General features: G+C 43.9%; 1 protein-coding gene across 3 annotated transcripts in view; it reads right to left on the bottom strand.

The window, feature by feature from the left end:
• Positions 1–22209, bottom strand: part of si:dkey-91m11.5 (PH_BCR_vertebrate and RhoGAP_Bcr domain-containing protein) — a 362049-nt gene that overhangs the window by 227829 nt on the left and 112011 nt on the right. For all 3 annotated transcript variants that reach the window (XM_052032051.1, XM_052032049.1, XM_052032050.1), the window contains exon 4: positions 17652–17837. In XM_052032051.1, the coding sequence (XP_051888011.1) occupies positions 17652–17837 (186 nt within the window). The remainder of the gene's footprint in view (positions 1–17651; positions 17838–22209) is intronic.

Raw genomic sequence — 22209 nt, 5'->3', positions numbered from 1 at the left:
TTCACCCACCATACTATGACTCCTATTACCAAGCCAATTTTGGAACCACTTTGTCAACATGCCTTGGATCCCACGGGTTCTACCTTTTGGGACCAGCCTTCCATGTGGACCTACTCAAACATAGAACATAGAAAAACTACAGCACAATTCAGGCCCTTTGGCCCACAAAGTTGTGCCGAACACGTCCCTAACCTAGAAAATACTAGGCTTACCCATAGCCCTCTATTTTACTCAGCTCCATGTACCTATCTAACAGTCTCTTGAAAGACCCTATCGTATCCGCCTCCACCACTGTTTCCGGCAGCCCATTCCACGCACTCACCACTCTCTGAGTAAAAAACTTACCCGACACCTCCTCTAGATCTACTCCCCAGCACCTTAAACCTATGTCCTCTTGTGGCCACCAATTCAGCCCTGGGGAAAAGCCTCTAACTATCTACCCGATCAATACCTCTCATCATCTTATACACCTCTAAAAGGTCCACCCTCATCCTCTGTCTCTCCAAGGAGAAAAGGCCGAGTTCACTCAACCTGCTTTCATAAGGCATGCTCCGCATTCCAGGCAGCATCCTTGTAAATCTCCTCTGCACCCTCTCTATGGCTTCCACATCTTTCCTGTAGTGAGGCGACCAGAACTGAGCACAATACTCCAAGTGGGGTCTGACCAGGGCCTATATAGCTGCAACAATACCTCTCGGCTCCGAAGTTCAATTCCCCAATTGATGAAGGACAATACACCATATGCCTTCTTAACCACAGAGTCAACCTGCGCAGCCGCTTTGAGCGTCCTATGGACTCCGACCCCAAGATCTTACTGATCCTCCACACCGCCAAGAATCCTACCATTAATACTGTATTCTGCCAACATATTTGACCTACCAAAATGAACCACTTCACACTTATCTGGGTTGAACTGCATCTGCCACTTCTTAGCCCAACTCTGCACCCTATCTATGTCCCTCTGCGACAGCCCTCCAAACTATCCACAACACCCCCAACCTTCGTGTCATCCGTAAACTTACTAACCCACCCCTCCACTTCCTCATCCAGGTCATTTATAAAAATCACAGAGTAAGGGTCCCAGTACAGATCCCTGAGGTACACCACTGGTCACAGACCTCCACTCAGAATATAACCCTTCAACAACCACTCTTTGCCTTCTGTGGGCCAGCCAGTTCTGGATCCACACTGCAATGTCCCCTTGGATCCCATGTCTCCTCACCTTCTCCATAAGCCTCGCATGGGGTACCTTATCAAATGCCTTGCTGAAATCCATATACACTACTTCTACTGCTCTCCCTTCATCGATAATTCCATCAGGCTTGTAAGACAGGACCTGCTCTTGACAAAGCCATGCTGACCATTCCTAATCATATTATACCTCTCCAAATGTTCATAAATCCTGCCTCTCAGGATCTTCTCCATCAACTTACCAACCACTGAGGTAAGACTCACTGGTCTATAATTTCCTGGGCTATCCCTGCTCCCTTTCTTGAATAAGGGAACAACATCTGCAACCCTCCAATCTTCCGGAACCTCTCCCGTCTCCATCGACGACGCAAAGATCATCATCAGAGGCTCCACAATCTCCTCCCTCGCCTCCCACAGCAACCTGGGGTACATCCCATCCGGCCCCAGCGACTTATCCAACTTGATGCTTTCCAAAAGTTCCAGCACCTCCTCTTTTCTAATATCTACATGCTCAAGCTTTTCAGGCTGCTGCAAGTCCCCACTACAATCCCCCAGATCTTTATCCGTGATGAATACTGACGTAAAGTGTTCATTAAGTACCTCCGCTATTTCTTCTGGATCCATACACACTTTCCCACTGCTGCACTTGACAGGCCCTATCCTTTCGTATCTCATCCTCTTACTCTTCACATACTTGTAGAACGCCTTGGGGTTTTCCTTAATCCTGCCCGCCAAGGCCTTCTCATGTCCCCTTCTGGCTCTCCTAATCTCTTGCTTAACTTCCTTCCTTTTAGCCTTGTACTCCTCCAGATCTCTAACATTACCTAGCTCTCTGTACCTTTTGTATGTGTTTCTTTTTCTTTTGACTAGATTTATTATAGCCTTCGTACACCACGGTTCCTGTATCCTATCATGACTCCCCTGTCTCATCGGAACATGTTTATGCAGAGCTCCACACAAATATCCCCTGAATATTTGCCACATATCTTCCGTACTTTTCCTGGAGAACATCTGTTCCCAATTTAATCTTCCAGTTTCCTGCCTGAGAGCCTCATAATTCCCTTTACTCCAAGTAAACACCTTTCTAGTCTGTCTGTTCCTATCCCTCTCCAGTGCTAACGTGAAGGAGATAGAATTATGATCACTATCACCAAAATGTTCACCCACTGAGAGATCTGACACCTGACCAGGTTCATTTCCCAATATCAAATCAAGCACAGCCTCTCCTCTTGTAGGTCTATCTACATAATGTGTCAAGAACCCTTCCTGAACACACCTAACAAACTCCACCCCATCTAAACCCCTCACTGTCTGGAGATGCCAATCGATGTTTGGGAAATCCCCCATCACAACAACTCTGTTACTCTCACACCTTTCTAGGATCTGTTTCACTATCTGCTCCTCAATAACCCTCTCACTATTGGGAGGCCTATAAAAAACACCCAGCAAAGTTATCGACCCCTTCCTGTTCCTAACCTCCACCCACAGAGACTCCGTAGACAATCCCTCCACAACGTCTGCCTTTTCCGCAGCCGTGACACTATCTCTGATCAACAGTGCCACTCCCTCAACTCTCTTGCCTCCCTCCCTGTCCTTCCTGAAACATCTAAAACCCAGCACTTGAATCAACCATTCCAGCCCCGGAGCCACCCAAGTCTCCGTAATGGCCACCACATCATAGCTCCAAGTATTGATCCAAGCTCTAAGCTCATCCGCCTTGTTCATAACACTCCTTGCGTTAAAATAGACACTTCTCTATCACCTGCCTATGGTACTTACTTCTAGCCTCCTCTATTTGAGAGCCAAACACCTCTTCCCCAGCCTCTCCAGTACGGATCCCATCCCCCAACAATTCTAGTTTAAACTTTCCCAAGTAGCCTTAGCAAACCTCCCTGCCAGTATGCTGGTCCTCCTGGGATTCAAGTGCAACCCGTCCTCTTTGAAAAGGTCATACCTGCCCCAAAAGAGGCCCCAATGATCCAGAAAACTGAATCCCTGCTCCTTACTCCAATCCCTCAACCACGCATTTAACCTCCTCCTCATTCTGTTCCTATACCCACTGTCGCTTAGCACAGGCAGTAATCCGGAAATTACTACCTTTGAGGTCCTGCTTCTCAACTTCCTTCCTAATTTTCTATAGTCTCTTTTCAGAACCTCATTCCTTTCCCTACCTATGTCGTTGGTACCAATATGTACCACGACCTCTGGCTGTTCTCCCTCCCCCTTCAGGATATCTTGGACGCGATCTGAAACATACCGGACCCTGGCACCTGGGAGGCAAACTACCTTCCGAGTTTCTTTCCTGGGTCCACAGAGTCGCTTGTCTGCCCACCTATCTATAGAGTTCCCTATCACTAGTGCCTTCCTCACTCCTTCCCTACCCATCTGAGGAACAGGGCCGGGCTCTGTGCCAGAGACACTGCCACTGTTGCTTCCCCCAGGTAGGCTGTCTCCCCCAACAGTATTCAAGCAGGAGTACTTATTGTCAAGGGGTACAGCCACAGGAGTACTCTCTAGTATCTGACTCTTCCCCTTCCCCCTCCTGACTGTGATCCAATTGCCTGATTCCGATGGTCCCGGCGTGACCACCTGCCTATAACTCCTCTGTATCATCTCCTCATTCTCCCTGATCAGACGAACGTCATCGAGCTGCATCTCCAGTTCTCTAACGTGGTCCCTCAGGAGCTGCAGCTCGACACACCGGGTGCAGATGTAGCCCTCCCGACTCAAGCCCATGCAAACCACATTAACTGCACTGCCCTCATCAATCTATATGGTTACCTCTTCAAAATCTCAATTAGTCAGATGGAATTATTCACCAACAAATCCGTGGTATTATCACCTTTCCAAGCATAGATTAATCCTGTTGCTCAGAATCTTTTCCAATAATTTCCCAACCACTGACATTTGACTAACTGGTCTATAATTATCTGGCTTATCTCTGCTGCTCTTCTTGAACAGAGGTACCGCATTTGCTGTCTTCCAGTTATCTGTCATCTCATTTGTAGTCATTCAAGATTTAAATCTCTGTGTCAGGGACAAAACAATTTCTGCCTTTGCCTCCCAGAGCAGCCACCTCATCAGGTCTTTGGGATCTGTCCACTTATATAAGACATAGGAGCAGAATTAGGCCATTTGGCCCATCGAGGCTGCTCTGCCATTTGATCATGGCTGATTTATTTTTCCCTCTCAACCCCATTCTCCTGCTCTTCTCCCGGTAACCTTTTATGCCCTTGCTAATCAAGAACCTATCAACCTCCGCTTTAAATACACCCAATGACTTGGCCTCCACAGCCGTCTGTGGCAATGAATTCCACAGATTCACCACCCTCTGGCTAAATAAATTCCTCCTCATCTCTGTTCTAAAGGGATGTCCTTTTATTCTGAGGCTGTGCCCTCTGGTCCTAGACTCTCCCACTACTGGAAACATCCTCTCCACGTCCACTCTATCCAGGCCTTTCAATATCTGGTTGGTTTCAATGAGATCCCCCCTCATCCTTCTAAACTCCAGCAAGTACAGGCCCAGGGCAATCAAACGCGCCTAATATGTTAACCCTTTCATTCCCGTAAACATCCTCTGGACCTTCTCCAATACCAGCACATCCTTATTTGGATATGGGGCCCAAAACTGCTCACAATACTCCAAATTTGGTCTGACCAATGCCTTATAAAGGCCCAGCTTTTACATTTTAGTCTTTACACTTGCCTTCTTTACTACCAATTCAGCCTGCAAGTTAACCTTTAGGGAATCCTGCACTAGGACTCCCAATTCCCTCTGCATCTCAGATTTCTGAATTCTCTCCCCATTTAGAAAATAGTCTACGCCTTTATTCCTTCAACCAAAGTGCATGACCATCCAGTTCCCTACGCTGTATTCCATCTGCCACTTCTTTGCCCATTCTATCCAAGTCCTTCTGCAAACTCCCTTCTTCTTCAACACTACCTGCCCCTCCACCTATCTTTGTATTATCTGCAAACTTGGCCACAAAGCCATCAATTCCATCATTTAGATCATTAACATATAACGTGAAAAGTAGCTGACCCAACACTGACCCCTGGGGAACACGATTAGTCACCAACAGCCAACTAGAAAAGGCCCCCTTTATTCCCACTCCTTGCCTTCTGCCAGTCAGCCAATCTTCTATCCATACTAGTACCTTTCCTGTAATACCATGGGCTCCTATTTTGTTTGGCAGCCTCATGTGCAGCATTTTGTCAAAGGCCTTCTGAAAATCCAAGTAAACAACATCCACTGACTTTGTCTATCCTGCCTGTTACTTCCTCAAAGAATTCCAACAGATTTGTCAGGCAAGATCTTCCCTTAAGGAAACCATGCTGACTTTGGCCTATATTATCATGGGCTTCCAAGTACCCCGAAATCTCATCCTTAATAAATGGACTCTAAAACCTTACCAACCATTGAAATCAGGCTAACTGGCCTATAATTTCCTATCTTTTGTCTCCCTCCCTTCTGAAAGAGTGGAGTGACATTAGCGATTTTCCCGTCCTCTGGAACGATTCCTGACCCTAGTGATTCTTGAAAGATCACTACTAATGCCTCCAAATCTCTTCAGCCACCTCTTTCAGATCCCTGGGGTGTAATCTGTCTGGTCCAGGTGACTTATCCACCTTCAGTCCTTTCAGCTTCCCTACCACCTTCTCCTTAGTAATAGCAACTACACTTCTGTCCCCCAACTCTCTTGAATTTCTGGCATATTGCTGGTGTCTTTCATAGTGAAGACTGACGCAAAATACTTATTCAGTTCATCCGCCATTTCTCTGTTCCCCATTACTACTTCTCCAGTGTCACTTTCCAGCGGTCCAATGTCCACCTTTGCCTCTCTTTTACTCTTTACATACCTGAAAAAACTTTTGGTATCCTCTTTTATTTCATTAGCTTCATATTTCATCTTTTCTCCCCTTACTGCTTTTTTAGTTGCCTTCTGTTGGTTTTTAAAAGCTTCCCAATCCTCCAGCTTCCTGCTAGTTTTTGCAGTATTGTATGCCCTCTCTTTTGCTTTTTTTGTTGTCTTTGACTTCCCTTGTTAGCCTCGGTTGCCTCATCCTCCCTTTAGAATGCTTCTTGTTCTTTGGGATGAAATGGTCCTGTCTATATGCTCACCAAGACACCTAATACCTCCTTTTTAAGCTTAACACGTTCTAGAATTTCACTGCCCCAAGTGAAATCATCAACCTCACCTCATGCTCTCTAGGTCAATGCACAGATTGTCCCTCTGGTTCATATTGTCTCTCTGGCCCCGCTCTTTCCCTGGATACACTCTTTCTCCTAATATACATAAAATGTCTTGGGATTTTCCTTAACCTTGCCTGCCAGTGATATTTTATGGCTCTTTTCTGCCCTCCTAATTTCTTTCTAATGCACCTCTCTACACTTTATGCACTCCTGAAGGGCTTCCCCTGTTTCCAGTGCTCTATACCTTCCACACACTTCCTTGTTTGAAGATTTAAGATTCTTCATCAAATCCTCGATATCCAGGGATCCCTGGACTTGCTGTTCTTACCCTTCATTCTTGTGGAAACGTGTTACATTAAACATAGAACAGTACAGCACTGGAATAGGCTGTGTCTGTGTCGACCATGATACCAATTTAAACAAATGCCATCTGCCTGCACATGGTCTATGCACCTCCATATTGGCCCTGAACTCTCACATTTTTAAGATTAGCACATCCTAAACATAGATTTACCTGCAAGTAGCTGCTCCCAGTCTACATTTGCCAGGTCTCGTCTAATGATATTGAAATCAACCTTCCCCCCATTCAGACACTTAATTTACAGCATCTCCTCAACTCTTCACAGAACTATTTTCAAACTTACCGAGTTATGTTCACTTTCCTCAAACAGTTCATCCACTGACATTTTATATATTTATTCAGCTTTATTACCCAAGATTAGGTCTAACGCTGCCCCATCCCCAGTAGGACTATCTATGTACTGGCACAGAAAGCTTTCGGGATGCACTTCAGAAAATTCACCCCTTTCACACTGAGGCATTTCCAGTTGTTACTGGGAAAGTTGAAATCCTCTCCCTTCTCTCCTTACAACCTTATTTCTCTTACAGTTCTGTGTTATGCCTAAATTTCTGTTCTTCTATGTCCCACTAACTGTTGGAAGGCCTGTTACAACAACTTGATGGCCAACCCTTTTATTATTCTCATACTTTACCTATATGGTCTCATTTGTAGAGCCTATTAAGACATCCTCCCTCATTATTGCAGTGATGGTCTCCTTGATCAATAGTGCAATGTGCACTCCTTTTATACCTCCCCACCCATCTTAATGTGCCTGAAACCTGAATGCTGAGTTGCAAAACCCGTTCTGCTTTCAACCTTACATAGAACATACAACAGTACAGCACAGGAAATTCATGCTGTGCTGATAATTAAACAAGTAATTAAATGCTTAGCTAAACTAATTCGTTGTGCCTACACAATGTCCATATCCTCCATTCTCTGCTCATTTATGTGTCCATCTAAGAGCATCTTGAACACTATCATACTTGCCTCCACCACATCCCTGGCAGTGCATTCCAGGCACCCACCAGTCTCTGTGTAAAAATTCTTGCACTGCACATCTCCTTTGAACTTATCCCCTCTCACCTCGAATAGATACCCTCTGCATTTCAACCTGGGAAAAAGGTACTGGCTGCCTACTCTATGTCTTTCATTTATCTTATAAACTTCTATCAGGTCTCCCCTCAACCTCTGCTACTCCAGAGAAAACAAGCCAAGTTTGTCCAACCTCTCCTCATAGCACATGCCCTCTAATCCAGGCAGCATCCTGGTAAACCAAGGGGCGGCACGGTAGGGTAGCGGTTAGCACGACGCTATCACAGCGCCAGCGATTGGGGTTCGATTCCCGTCGCTGTCTGTAAGGAGTTTGTATGTTCTCCCGTGTCTGTGTGGGTTTCCTCCGGGTGCTCCGGTTTCCTCCCACATTCCAAAGACATACAGGTAGGTTGATTTGGGTTTAAAATGGGCAGCGCAGACTTGTTGGGCCGGAAGGGCCTGTTACCACGCTGTAAATAAAATTAAAAAAAATTTAATTTAAAAAAATTCTGCACCCTCTCCAAAGTCACCACATCCTTCCTATAATGGTGTGACCAGAACTGAATGCAGTACTCCAGATGTGGCCTAACCAGAGTTTTATAAAGTTGCAACATAACTTCCCGACTCCTGAACTCAATGCCGACTCCTGAACTCAATGCCGACTCTTGAACTCAATGCCTCAACTAATAAAGGCAAGCTTGCCATACACCCTTCTTTACCACCCTATCAACTTTTGCAGCCACTTTCAGGGAGTTATGGACCACAAGATCCCTCTGTACATCAACACTGTTAAGGGTCGTGCCATTAACTGTGTACTGTCCCTTTTACATTTGACCTCCAAAAGTGCAACACCTCACACTTGGCTGGATTAAACTCCATCTGCTAGTTCTCCGCCCATATCTGCAACTGATCTATATCCTGCTGTATCCTTTGGCAATATTCTACACTGTCTACAACACCACCAATCTTTGTATCGTCTGTGAACTTTCTAACCCACTCATCCATGTTTTCATCCAGGTCATTTACATCCCAAACAGCAGAGGTCCCAATTTGGATCCCCGTGGAACACCACTAGTCATGGACCTCCACCCAGAATAAGTCTCATCCACCATTACCTTCTGTCTTCTATGGGCAAGACAATTCTGAATCCAAACGGTCAAGTTACTGTGGATCCCATGAACCTTAATCTTCTGGATGAGCCTACCATGAGGGACCTTGTCAAACACCTTATCCATGCAGACAACATCTACAGCTCTACCTTCATCAATCACCTTGGTCACGTCCTCAAAAAAAGAAGTCAAGTTAGTAAGGCACGAATTGCCCCGCACAAAGCCATGCTGACTGTCCCTAATTAGGCCATAGTTTTCAAAATGCTCATAAATCCTATTCCCAAGAATCCTCTCCAATAGCTTCCCTACCACTGACTTGAGACTTACCGGTCTATAGTTTCCAGGATTATCCCTATTTCCCTTCTTGAATAATTGAACTACATTAGCTATTCGCCAGTCTCTGGGACCTTGCTTGTTGCTAGAGAGGACATGCAGATCTTGGTCAAGGCCCCAACAATCTCATCTCTTGCCTCTCTCAATAACCTGGGGTATATCCCAACAGACCCTAGGGATTTATCCACCTCGACGTTCTTGAAGAGACCTAACACCACCTCTTTATCTCAAAATGCCCTAGCATATTAGCACGCTCCACACGATCTCACTATCCTCCACATCCTCCTTAGTAAATACCGATGCAAAGAACTCATGCAGAACCTCTCCTGCATCCTCCAGCTGCGAGCACGTGCTCCCTCCTTTATCCTTGAGTGGTACTACACTCTCCCTAGTTATCCTCTTGCCCTTGATGTGTGAATAGAATGCCTTAGGATTCTCTTTAATCCTACATGCCAAGGGCTTTTCATGGCCCTTGCTAATTCTCTTCTTGAGTTCTTTTCTAGCTTCTTTATAATCCTCAAAGGCTCTGTTTGATTTTAGCTTCCTAAACCTTATCTGTGTTTCCTTTTTTCTTCTTGACTAAATTCACCACCTCACTCAACATCCAAGGTTCCCTTACCTTGCCGTCCCTGCCCTTCCTTCTTTCTGAAACATACCCATCCTGTACTCTGTGCAGTTGGTCTTTAAACACCCTCCACATGCCAAATGAGGACTTGCCCAAAAACAGCTATTCACAACCTTCCCTAGTTCCTGCCTAATAGTCTTGTAATTTGCCCTGCTCCAATTTAATACTCTCCCGCAAAGTCCGTACTTACCCTTATCTACACCTATCTTCAAAACTAGGGAGTTGTCGTCACTCTTCCCTAAATCGTCTCCCACTAAAAGGTCAGTACCCTGCAGGCTCATTTCTCAATACCAGGCCCAGTATGACCCCTCCTCTTGTTGAACTATCTACAAGCTGTCTCAGTGATTGTACAATATCACTGGAAGTAATCCAGAGATTGCAACCTTAGAGATAATGCTCTTTAATCTGTGACCTAACTCCCTAAATTCATGTTGCAGGACCTTATCCCCTTCTCAACCTATGTCATTCGTACCGACATGTACCACATCCACTGGCTATTCACCTCCTCCTACAGCATGTCCTACAGCTGCCCTGAGACATCCCTAACCCTGGCACTAGGGAGGTAACATACCACTCATGAGTCTTCTTAGCAGCCATAGAAATGTCTGCCTGCTCCTCCTCCAATCAAGTCCCCTATCAGTATAGCTCTCCACAGCTTTTTATTTCCTTGTTGTGCAGCAGACCCAACTTGTGATGCCACAAACTTGGATACTGCTGCTTTCCCCTGAAAGGCTATTCCCCCTCAACATTTGTTTGAGAGAAGGATGACCACAGTGATCGCTGCTGGACTTCCCTGCCCTGGGAAAAAGACCCTATCTATGCCCCTCATAATTTTACAAACCTCTATGCAGACACCCCTCAGCCTCCAACATTCCAGTGAGAACAGTCTACCGGTCTCTACTACAGCCCTCCATTCTTGACAACATCCTGGTGAATCTTTCTGCACTCCCTCTGTTGCTACCACATCCTTCCTGTTGTGTGGCAGCCAGGACTGAAAACAAGTGCGGTGTACCCAAAGTTTCATACAACTGCAACATGACATCCCAACTCCTATACTCAATGTCTTGGCCAATGAAGACAAGCACACCAAATACCTTTTCACTCCCATATCCCTGGCTTAATAAAACATATACCACCAGGCTCAAGGACAGCTTCTTTCCCACTCTTATTAGACTCTTGAACATACCTCTTGTACATTAAAGATGAAGTCTTGATCTCTTAGTCTACCTTGTCATGGCCCTTGTATCTTATTTGTCTACCTGCACTGCACTTTTTCTATAACTATAACGCTATATTCTGCATTCTGTTATTGCTTTTCCCTTTGTACTACCACAATGTACTTATGTTTGGAATGATCTGTCTGGATGGCATGCAAAACAAAACTTTTCACTATATCTCAGTACATGTGATAATAATAAACCAATTACCAATTATCAGTGCACATTTCATAATGTTGATCAAAAGAATGTTTACAAAATTCAGAAGAAACTGATAGTGCACTATCAGTACGTGAAATAACATCACTGCTGAATTTTCACCTCTGTTGAAAATAATCAGTTTGCAAGTGTACTTTTCATGAGAAAATGAGTTTGCCTTTGATTCCAATAATGATGTGAAGAATGTACCCAGAAATTACAGTAGGGAGGTACATAAAATCTGCTGATGATACCAAGATTGTGCCAAGAACTTTATAACATTGGTAACATGACAAATATCACAACAACAACAAATTTAGTGTATCAAAAGTCTTACGCTATTGAAGCGTACGCTTCAAGCTGTTCAATTGTAATTATAAATATAATAATGAATGGCTACCGGAAGGAGCAAAACTGGTGACAAGTGTCAGTAACTAATCGGTGAGAAATACAGTGTGCTGTTTACTTATTTTCCCTGTGACCGTGGTATTTCTCTCAGGTGCTCTGATTTCCTCCCACATCCAAAGACATGCCTGCTGTTAGATTAATTCGCTTCTGTAAATTATGCCTCCTGTAGGTGACTGATGGGAGAATCAGAGAACATGATTGAGAGAATAGGTTGCAGGGAAATAGGCCACAGAATAGGATTGATGGGATTTCTCTGAGACACAGCACACACAGGGACATCCAGTAAGTGGGAGGCTTTTAAAGGTGAGACAGTGAGAGCTCAAGATCTGCATGTTCCTGTTAGAGTGAAGGACAAGGCCGGTAGGAGTAGGGAACCCTGGACGATGAGAGATATTGAGGCTCTGGCCAGGAAAAAGGAGGTATGGGTTTGGTACAGGCAGCTGGGATCAAACGAATCCCCGCAGGAGTATAGGGGATGCAGGAGTATACTCAAGAAGGAAATCAGGAGGGCAAGAAGGGGGAATGAGATAGCTTTGGCAGAGAAAATTAAGGAGAATCCATAGAGACGTTATAAGTATATTAAGGGAAAAAGAGTAACTAGAGAGAGAATAGGGCCACAGGAGATGGGCAAGGTCCTTAATGAATATTTCTTCTCTGATTTTACTGTGGGGAAAGAAACGAAGACTTCAAAACTAGGAAAAGTAAATGGGAATGTCTTGGGGATAGTCCGCATTACAGGAGAGGAGGTGCTGGATGTCTTAAGAGGTAGGATGGGAGACAAATCCCCAGGGCCTGACCAGGTATATCCAAGAACACTGTGGGAGACTAGTGAAGAAACTGCGGCAGCCCTGGTTGAGATACTTGCATCATCGTTAGCCACGGGTGAGGTGCCGATAGACTGGAGGCTAGTAAATCTTGTGCCTTTATTTAAGAAGGACGGCAAAGAAAATCCTGGGAACCATAGGCCAGTAAGTCCTATGTCTGTGGTAGGTAAGTTACTGGAAAGGATTCTGAGGGATGAGATATATGTACATCTCGAAAGACCGGGGTCGATTAGAGGTAGTTATAAGATACAAGATAGCATGGCTTTGTGCATGGGAGATCATGTCTTACGAACTTGAATGAATTTTTGAAAGAGGTAACAAAATGTATTAATGAGGGCAGTTTTGGCCTTACTTCATTAAGGCCTTTGACCAGGTAGCAGATGGGAAACTAGTCCAGAAGGTTAGAGCCCATAGAGTCCAAGACAAGTTGGCAAATTGTATCCTGAATTGGCTTGGTAACATGTGGCAGAGGGTGATGGTGGAGGGCTGCTTTTGTGATTGAAAGTCTGTAACCAGGGGTGTACAACAGGGAGTGGTGCCGGGATATTAACTGCTTGTTATACACATTAACATTAACAAGAGGTATAATTAGTGAAAAGGATGTCAGAAAATTGTTGGTGTTGTTGGTGAGTAAGATAGCCTGAGGCTGCTGGTTGATATCCGTCAGTTGATAAAATGGCAGAATAATGGCAGATGGAACTTAATCCTGCTAAGTGTGAGATGATGCATCTGGGGAAGCTAGGATTTTGAGAATGACTGGTAGAGCCGAAGGGATATTAAGGAAGAGAACAACCTTGGTGTACAAATCCAAGGATCCCTGAAGGTGGCAGCACAGGGAGATAAGATGGTGAAGGGATACTGGATATTTACCTTCATCAACAGGTTCAACTTTACAAAATATTGGTTACACACAGCTGGAGTGGTGTGTGCTGTTCTGGTTGCTACACCATAGGACGGACATGATTGCACTGGAGATGTGCAGAGGAGATTCAGGACGTTTCCTGGGTTGGTGCACTTTAGTTATGAGGAGGGACTAGACAGCTTTGTTTTCTTTGGAGTGGAGGAATCTGAGGAGTGGGGGGGGGTGACCTGATAGAGGTATACGAAACTTCAAGAGGAATGGATAGCGTAGATAGTAGGAAGATTTTTCCTCACAGTGGAACTTCTAAAATTAGAGGGCACAGATTCAGGTTAATTGGCAAGAGGTTTAAGAGGGGATCTGGGGAAGATTTTTTTTCACACAGAGGGTAGTTGGAATCTGGAATGCACTGCCTGAGTGGGTGGTGGAAGAAGGTACTCTGCCAACATTTAAGAAATATCTCGAGCAATATGTGAATTGCCAATGCATTGAAGGCTACGGATCAATGCAGGCATAAGGGATTAGGATTGAAAGTTGGCATGAATGTGGTGGGCTCAAGGGCCTGTTTCTGTGCTGTACAAGTCTATGACTCCATGTGATTAATTGGTAGAGATATCAAGATTGTGTGTGGTTTAGATGGATAGTAGAGACAGATGATTCAAAAAACCAAACTCAGCAGGTCAGGCAGCATCTGTGAAGGGAAATGGACAAAATACAATTTCCTCCAGTGTCATATAAGTAATTAGTTTATGTTTTGTTTGGCTTTATTCCACTGGAAATGTGGTCACTGCTGTGTCATTGCATGTCTGGGCTCAAACTCACAGGCTACAGTTGTTCTGCAATACATGAGCAGCTGTATGGTGGACTCGCCCTCTTTCTTCCTCTGCTATTTTTGGATTTTGCTCCTTTTGTGCATGCATTAAACATATAAGACATTATTTCCTCTATTACTGTGTTCAATATTTGCTGACAACCTGTAGAACTGATCATGTGCTAATTGATGTCAAGGTTCAGCCCTTGAAGGTGACCTGATCGCTGAAGCTTTGTGTTGAAATGACAGAAATGGATCCTCAGCTGGGAGGTCAGTGATCAGCCAGATTCACTGACACTGAGCTCAGTAACTTGATGGAAAAGGAGGAGAAGCACAGGACCATCTTTTACTCTCGGAAGCCACCCTGTGCTGAAATGAAGCAGCAGTGAGCAGAGACACTCAGAGAAATCAGTCCCCCCAGAGTGAGTCCCCACAGATCTGGGATCACGTTTGATCAAGATTAATGCCACAACTTTCAAATTCCATTTAGTAAACACATACACAGAGCAATTTTACCACATCCCCTTATATACTGAATCACTTTTCACTTGGTCTTGTAGATAAGGTGAATAGGACCTGTCACCATCCCCCTTCAAATAAGTTGTGAGGTTAACAACTCCAAGGTTAACATCTTCCAAAGCTCATAAATAGATAGTACTGGACATTACAGGTTTAGGTATCAAGGAACCCATGCTCCAGGGAAGTGATACGTTACATTGGATGAAGGTTTATAGGTAACTGATCTTTGAATACTCCTTTCCTCATTGTTCCATCTCTGTTCACATTGAATTCTTCTTTTACCAATTTCCTCCGCTCACAACTTATTTATCATTGCAGACTCACAACAGATCCCATATGCTCATCTGCCCACTCCAAACTCCACCTGAGAAAGGTGACTCCATTGAAGAGGGAAGGACACTGCATTAATGCACATGACAGACTCAACCACCAGCTCTGATGGTGTTTTTGCAATATTGCCATTTCTGTACATTGTTTTAAGACATCTGAAGGCAATGGTGTTATCCATGTGTAGTGTTTAAGGGCCATCAGGTGGCATAACCTATAGACATTATCAAAAAAAATGTACAACACGTTTGAATTTGTCCAGAAAGATAATTTTCCTGTCATCCCAAAGACCCTAATAATTTGCTTAAAACCACAAAGTCTCAACAATTTGAGAGTGATTTTAGCACCAATAAGGAATAGGCCATTTAAATATGGCGGAATGAACTGATTATAGGGTCAGAGACGTTTGCTATTTGAGCTGACTATAAATGAAGCAAAGTCTACGGTATATCTAAAGGACACCTTAAGGGGAATTACTGCTGTTTGGAAAATTTCCCAATGGTGATTTGACAAGGAGTTTGGCTAGTATTTACTTGTCAGCATTTGTAATGGCAGAGATGGGGGGGGGGGTGCTGGAATTGGTCAGGATATACATTGTACTGTGAAGTGTGTTGTCCACTAATTTAAAGACCCATATTTGGACTCAGTTTTCTGTAACTTATGTGGGGGAAGACTGTCTCAAAGTCAACAGTCCAGTAATATTCCAAAGCTTTGCAGTTGCAATGTGAGCCCTCATTACCAAGTTATTATCTAACTCTGGATTTTTACTCGAGGAAATTTCTGAGTTGTGGAATGTGACCTGGCCTTTCATCCATACTGGACCTCTCTTCATCACTGTCTGCCCTCATACCCCATCTCTGCCCCTTCCTCTTCCTCCTGCTGGAAGTCTTCAGGCAAAAACTAAACCCTCATGTTGGTCAAATTGTGCAGCATGCAGAAGACAACAGTAAGGTTTGTGATATTCTCTGAAAAATACTTCAGGGTGCCCCTAAATTAGTTAAGCACTGAAAACACTCCCTCACTTATCAAGAGTCAATCTACAACTATCTTAAAAATATTCTACCCTTTGAAGAAGAGTTCCAAACACTTTTTAAATGTTGTTAATATATCTGCCTCAACCACTTCCTCTGGTGGCTCTTTCCATATATGGACCGTCCTGAGGGTGGTCCATATATGGAATGAGCTGCCAGAGGGAAAAGGTGGAAGCTTTGGAGAGGATGCAGAAGAGGTTCAGTAGGATCTTGCCTGGATTAGAGACTATTAACTATAAGGAGAGGGATTGTTTTCTCCGGAGCATCGGAGGCTGAGGGGCAACCTGATAGAGGTTTATAAAATTATGAGAGACATAGATAGGGTAGACAGCCAGAATCTTTCTGCCAGGGTGACAATGTCAAATATTAGGGGGCACAGCTTTAAGGTGAGAGGGGGAAAGTTTAAAGGAGATTTATGAGATTTATTTTTACACAAAGAGTTGTGGAACTCACTGCTTGGGGAAATAGTGGAAGCAGATACATAAGCAATGTTTAAGAGGCATTTAGATATGAACATGAACAGGCAATGAATGGAGGGATATAGAACACAAGCAGACAGACGGGATTAGTTTGGATTGGCACAGACGTTCCTCTGATTCACTGTTCCATGGTCAATGTAAATCCATCTGCTCCCTCAAAAGGAGCTGCAGCTGGGTGTATTTCCTACAGGTGAAGTCATCAGGGACACTCGCAGTATCCCTGAGTTCCCATCTTGCAGCAGGAGCATGTCACTGCCCAAACTGCCATCTCAGCTACTCTAATAGGAAGCGTAATTCTAAGGAAAACCTGACCTGCTCAGCCTCCTCTCACCACAGCCTCACGAACCAAAGCCTCAGCACTTTTACTCAAATACTGTATTTACAGCTCAAACACAGCCACTCTGAAAAATTGGCCTCTCCACTAAAGCTTACTTGTCTTTTGTTTAACGTGTTTTTCTTGTGAATGCTATGTGCCTGGCATGCTGTTGCAACTATGTTTTTCATTGCACCTGTGCATAAATACACTTGTGCATATGACAATAAACTCAACTTCGGTTATGTTCTAGCCCCCATTTATCACCTTCCAGGAGTGTTTTGCACCAGTTTAACCATCACTATTTGTACTGAAATGGAAAATATGCATAAGATTCAGTAATTAACACAATTCCCCCAATATTTCTAATACGGCTTTAATCTTTCTTTACATACAACTGAGATTCAAAGCAAAAACTTCAACTATTCTTCACAAATTCCAATGGTTTCATCCACCCTGCATGTTATAACTACATATGTTAAAATGGTTTATTTATTTTAATAAACACTAAGCAAGCACAGATTCAAGCCAATAAGGGAACACCTTTGGTTTACAGGGAAGGAAAAGTTGCCAGATATTTGAAAGGGAATATTTGAATCTCCTCTGAGGCATCAACAAGGCATAAAATTATGGCTCATTTAACCTAACGTAAGTATTAGAAAATGCTTAACAGTATATTAGTTGATATTTTCAATATTCCTTTAGGAAGTGCAAGCTCCACAAGATGTAGCAGGTCAAGCCTCATAAATTTGTTGAAAATGTTTGAGAGAGAAATTTAATTAATGTAACTTACTTAGATGTTTAGAATAATTTTATAGTTGAGTCTAACAAAGTTTACCAGTTTTTGAAAGAGATCTCCAACACACTGATGGTGACTCCACTGCTGAACTCTGGGAAACAGGCCATCATAGAATTCCTTGTGTATTTCGTAAAGCTCAGGAACCTTGAAGAAGATGGTCTCTATTTGTTGGTTGGTGAGCACGGGTTGAGATGTAGTGGCAGCTGCTTTAAGAGGCTTCATAGGCTACAACATAGAGATATAAAATGAAGGCTCTTGTACAAATACAACTTGTCAATAAACTTTCAAAAACCTGCTTCCAAAAAATACAGAATCATCACTATAAAATGTCACAATGCAGGTGACAAACAACAGCAACTGTGATCAAACAAGTCATTTCCATGTACAATTCTGTTCTGCTGCGATTATGTTTTCATGCTCGCATATTGATTTTTTAAATTTTCCAACTTCATCAAAACAGATTTAGGGAAGCTGGAAAGAGGTCAACTGGCCGAGAGTATCAGAAAAGGAATTAAAGACAGTTGGGCAAAGATTGTTAAAGGCTCCACTAATATTACTGAAGAGATAGGAAAGGTGAGAGAAGACAACAAGAGCAAAATGGGAGAAAGCTTTTGACTTTAAGTTTTACGTCATGGAAAGTCAAACAGATGATTGGTGAGACAGTGAATAACAGAATTCTAGAAATTAACAGCAAAGAAAGCAGCCATTGGCCCACAATATCACGTTGGTCAAAAAATGGAGTTACTTGGGCAAATTCCATTTCCCAACCCCCAGTATATAGCACTAGAGGTGACTGCACTATTGATATACTGCTATTGGTACTGGAACAATCAGAGAGCACAGAAACAGGCCCGTCGGCCCAATTAGTCCATGCTGACCAAGATTCCCATTTAAGCTAGTCCCATTTGCCTGTGTTTGGTCCATATCCCTCTAAACCTTTCCTATCCATGTACTTATCCAAGTGCCTTTTAAATGTTGTTATTATACCTGCCTCAACCACTTCCTCTGGCAGCTCATTCCATGTAGCTACCAGCCTTTGTGTGAAAAAGTTGCCCCTCATTCCTAGTACACCAATCACTGCTCTGTTTCTCCCCCCTATATATTGGGCTTCCTTGCAGAAAGGTCCTGACACCAAACATTGACTGTTTGCTTTTCTCCAAGGATGCTGCCTGGCCTGCTGAGTTCCTCCAGCATCATGTTGTTTTTTCGTTGAAATTCTAGCATCTGCAGTCCTTAGTTTCCCTTGTTCATAGTAAATCTCTCCATTCTCACCTTAAACCTATGCCCTCTAGTTCTTGATTCCCCAATCCTGGGAAAAAGACTGTGCCCATTCACCCTATCTATGTCCCTCATGATTTTATACACCTCTATAAGATCACCCCTCATTCTGCTGTGCTCCAATGAATAAAATCCCAGCCTGCTCAACCTCTCTGCATAACTCAGTCCTTTGAGTTCCGGCAACATTCTCGTAAATCTCCTCTGCATGTGAGACAAGGGTCCGATGGCAGGGTGACCAAGACTGAACACAATACTCCAAATGCAGCCTCACCAACATCTTGTACAACTGCAACATAACATCCCAACTGCTATACTCAGTGCCCTGACTGATGAAGGCCAGTGTGCCAAAAGCCTTCTTCACCACCCTGTCTACTTGCAATGCCAGTTTCAGGGAACCATGTACTTGTACTCCTAAGGTCCCTCTGTTCCACAACACTCCCTGGGGCCCTACTGTTCACTGTGAAAGTCATACCCTCATTTGTCTTCCCAAAATGCAACATCTCACATTTATTCAAATTAAACTCCATTTGCCCTTCCTTGGCCCACTTACCCAGCTGATCAAGGTCCTTCTGTAAATCCTGATAACCATCTTCACCATCTACAACACCACCTATTTTAATCTTGTCTGCAAACTTACTAAAAATGCCATGTACATTCTCATACAAATAATTGATATAGATTACAAATAGCAATGGGCCTAGCACTGACCCCTGGGGAACATCACTAGTCACGGGCCTCCAGTCTGAAAAGCAACCTTCCACCATCACCCCTTGCTTCCTACCATCAAGCCAATTCTCTTTCCAATTAGCCAGCTCTCCCTGGATCCCATGTGATCTAACTTTTCCTAGCAGCCTACCATGCTGAACCTTATCAAAGGCCTTGCTGAAATCTACATAGACCATGTCTACCACCCTGCCTTCATCAACCTTCTGGGCGATATCTTCAAAAAACTCAATCAAATTCATGAGACATGATCTTCCACCCACAAACCCCTGCTGACTATCCCTAATCAACACCTGTTTTTCCAAATGCATTCATATCTTATCACTCAGAACCCACTCTAGTAACTTATGTACTTACCACAGATGTTAGGCTTACTGGTCTATGGTTCCTAGGTTTTTCTTTGCAGCCCTTCTTAAATAAATGCACAGCATTAGCCACCTTCTAGTCTTCAGGCACTTCACCCAATGCTAATGACGATGCATATATCTCAGCCAGAGCTCCTGCAATTTCTTCTCTAGCTTCCCACAGTGGTCTTGGATATACCTTATCAGGCCCTGGAGATTTATCTATCTTTGGGTGCTTTAAGACATCCAGGATCTCCTAGGCTGTAATGTGGACTATCCCCATTAACCATCTCAAGGTCGGAAGTCTTCATGTCCTTCTCCACGGTAAAAACAGAGGAGAAATATTTATTGAGGACCTTGCCCATCTCCTGCAGCTCCACACAGAGATGTCCCCTTTGGTCTTTGAGGGGCCCTATTCTCTCTCTAGTTACTCTTTTCCCCTACTTATAAAATCTCTTTGGATTCTCCTTAATCTTCTCTGCCAAAAATATCTCATACCCCTTTTTTGCCCTTTTGATTTCCTTCTTAAGTACACTCCTGCATCCCCTATATCCTTCCAGGGTCTCACTTGATCCTAGCTGCCCGTACCTGACCCGTGCCTCATTCTTTTGGAGTACATGGAATTGATTGCTCCTGCCAGTTCATATAGGACTTCAATTTTTCATGTGTGTCTTGTTATTTCTTATTACCATGGTAACTGCCAGCTCTTTTGCCTGCTACTGAAGTCCAAGATGCTAGTGGGGATGTCCTGAACAGTCTCATCTCAATACAGCCAGCTGGTCACTTCCCATTTATTATTATTGAGACTTTGGGTCTTCGTAAAGCAAGCTAACATTCCAATTTACGGCTGTTGCTTAGAGAAGCTGAAGGGGACATTACCTCCCATCCCCTGCTGATTTGGTTCAGGACGATTGTTAAGTGGACTGATTAGGGAAAATCAGCATGGCTTTGTTCGTGGGAGATGGTGTCCCACAAATTTGATTGAGTTTATTTTGAAGAGGTGACCAAGAGGATTGAAGAGGGCAGGGCGGTAGATGTTGTCTACATGGACTTTAAGCAAGGCCTTTGACAAGATCCCACATGGTAGCTGACCTTAAAGGTGAGATCACATGGGATCCAGAGTGAGCAAACCAATTGGACACAAAATTGGCTTGGTGGAAGGAGTCAGAGGGTGGTGGTAGAGGGTTGTGACCAGTGGTGTGCCGCTGGTGAGGAGGGGAAGATGTGCCTGGTTTTGGGATTATGTTGTGTGTTTCAGTATTCTAATGTGAATGACATAGTCTGCCCCATGGAGCCAAATGAATGTCAAGGATATTAGCCTGAGGGAGGACACTGGCATTTAAGAGGATCGTAGAATCATAGAGCTGTACAGCACCAAAACAGGCCCTTTTGGTCCACATCGCCCACGCTGACTGTGATGCCTACCTACACTAATTCCATTTGCCCGCATTAAGCCCATATCCTTCTTTTCCTATCCATGTACCAGTCTAAATGTTGTAGCTGTATCTGACACCACCACCTCCTCTGGCAACTCACTCCAGATACCCACCAGGCTCTGTGTGGAAAAACTTATCCCTCAGATCTCCCCCTCACCTTAAACCTGTGCCTCTAGTTCTAGACACCCCTGCCCTGGGATAAAAACCCTATCTATTCTATCTATGCCCCTCATAATTTTATAAACCTCGATAAGGTCACCCCTCGGCCACCTTTACTTCAGAGAAAACAAACCTAGTTGATCCTTTTTCTCCTTTTAACTACAGCCATCCATTCTAGGCAACATCCTGGTGAATCTCTTCTGCACTCCCTCTATTGCTACCACTCCCTTCCTATAGTGTAGTGACCTGAACTCTACACAATACTCCAAGTGCAGTCTAACCAATGTTTTGTACAGCTGCAACATGATGTCCCACCTCTTGTACTCAATGCCTCAACCTATGAAGACAAGCACACCAAATGTCTTTTTCACTACCTCTGTCACCACTTTCAGTGGGCTATGGACTTGCATCACAAGGTCCCTCAGTACATCAACCCTCCTAAGGTCACTTTTTATGTCCTACCAGAATTTGACTTCAAAGTGCATTACCTCACACTTGCCTGGACCACTGCCACCACTTCACCCAACTTTCCAGCGGATCTATGTCCCATTGTATCCTGACACAACCTTCTTTACTATCTACGACTCCACCAATTTTCATGTCTTCTGAAAACTTACTAATCAGATCACCTACATTCTCATCCAAGTCATTTATATA

The sequence above is a fragment of the Pristis pectinata genome, chromosome 17, assembly GCF_009764475.1.
Source record: "Pristis pectinata isolate sPriPec2 chromosome 17, sPriPec2.1.pri, whole genome shotgun sequence".
Taxonomy (NCBI): Eukaryota; Metazoa; Chordata; class Chondrichthyes; order Rhinopristiformes; family Pristidae; genus Pristis; species Pristis pectinata.
The sequence above is the reverse complement of the archived record's forward strand: the minus strand, read 5'-3'. Positions and strand labels throughout refer to the sequence as shown.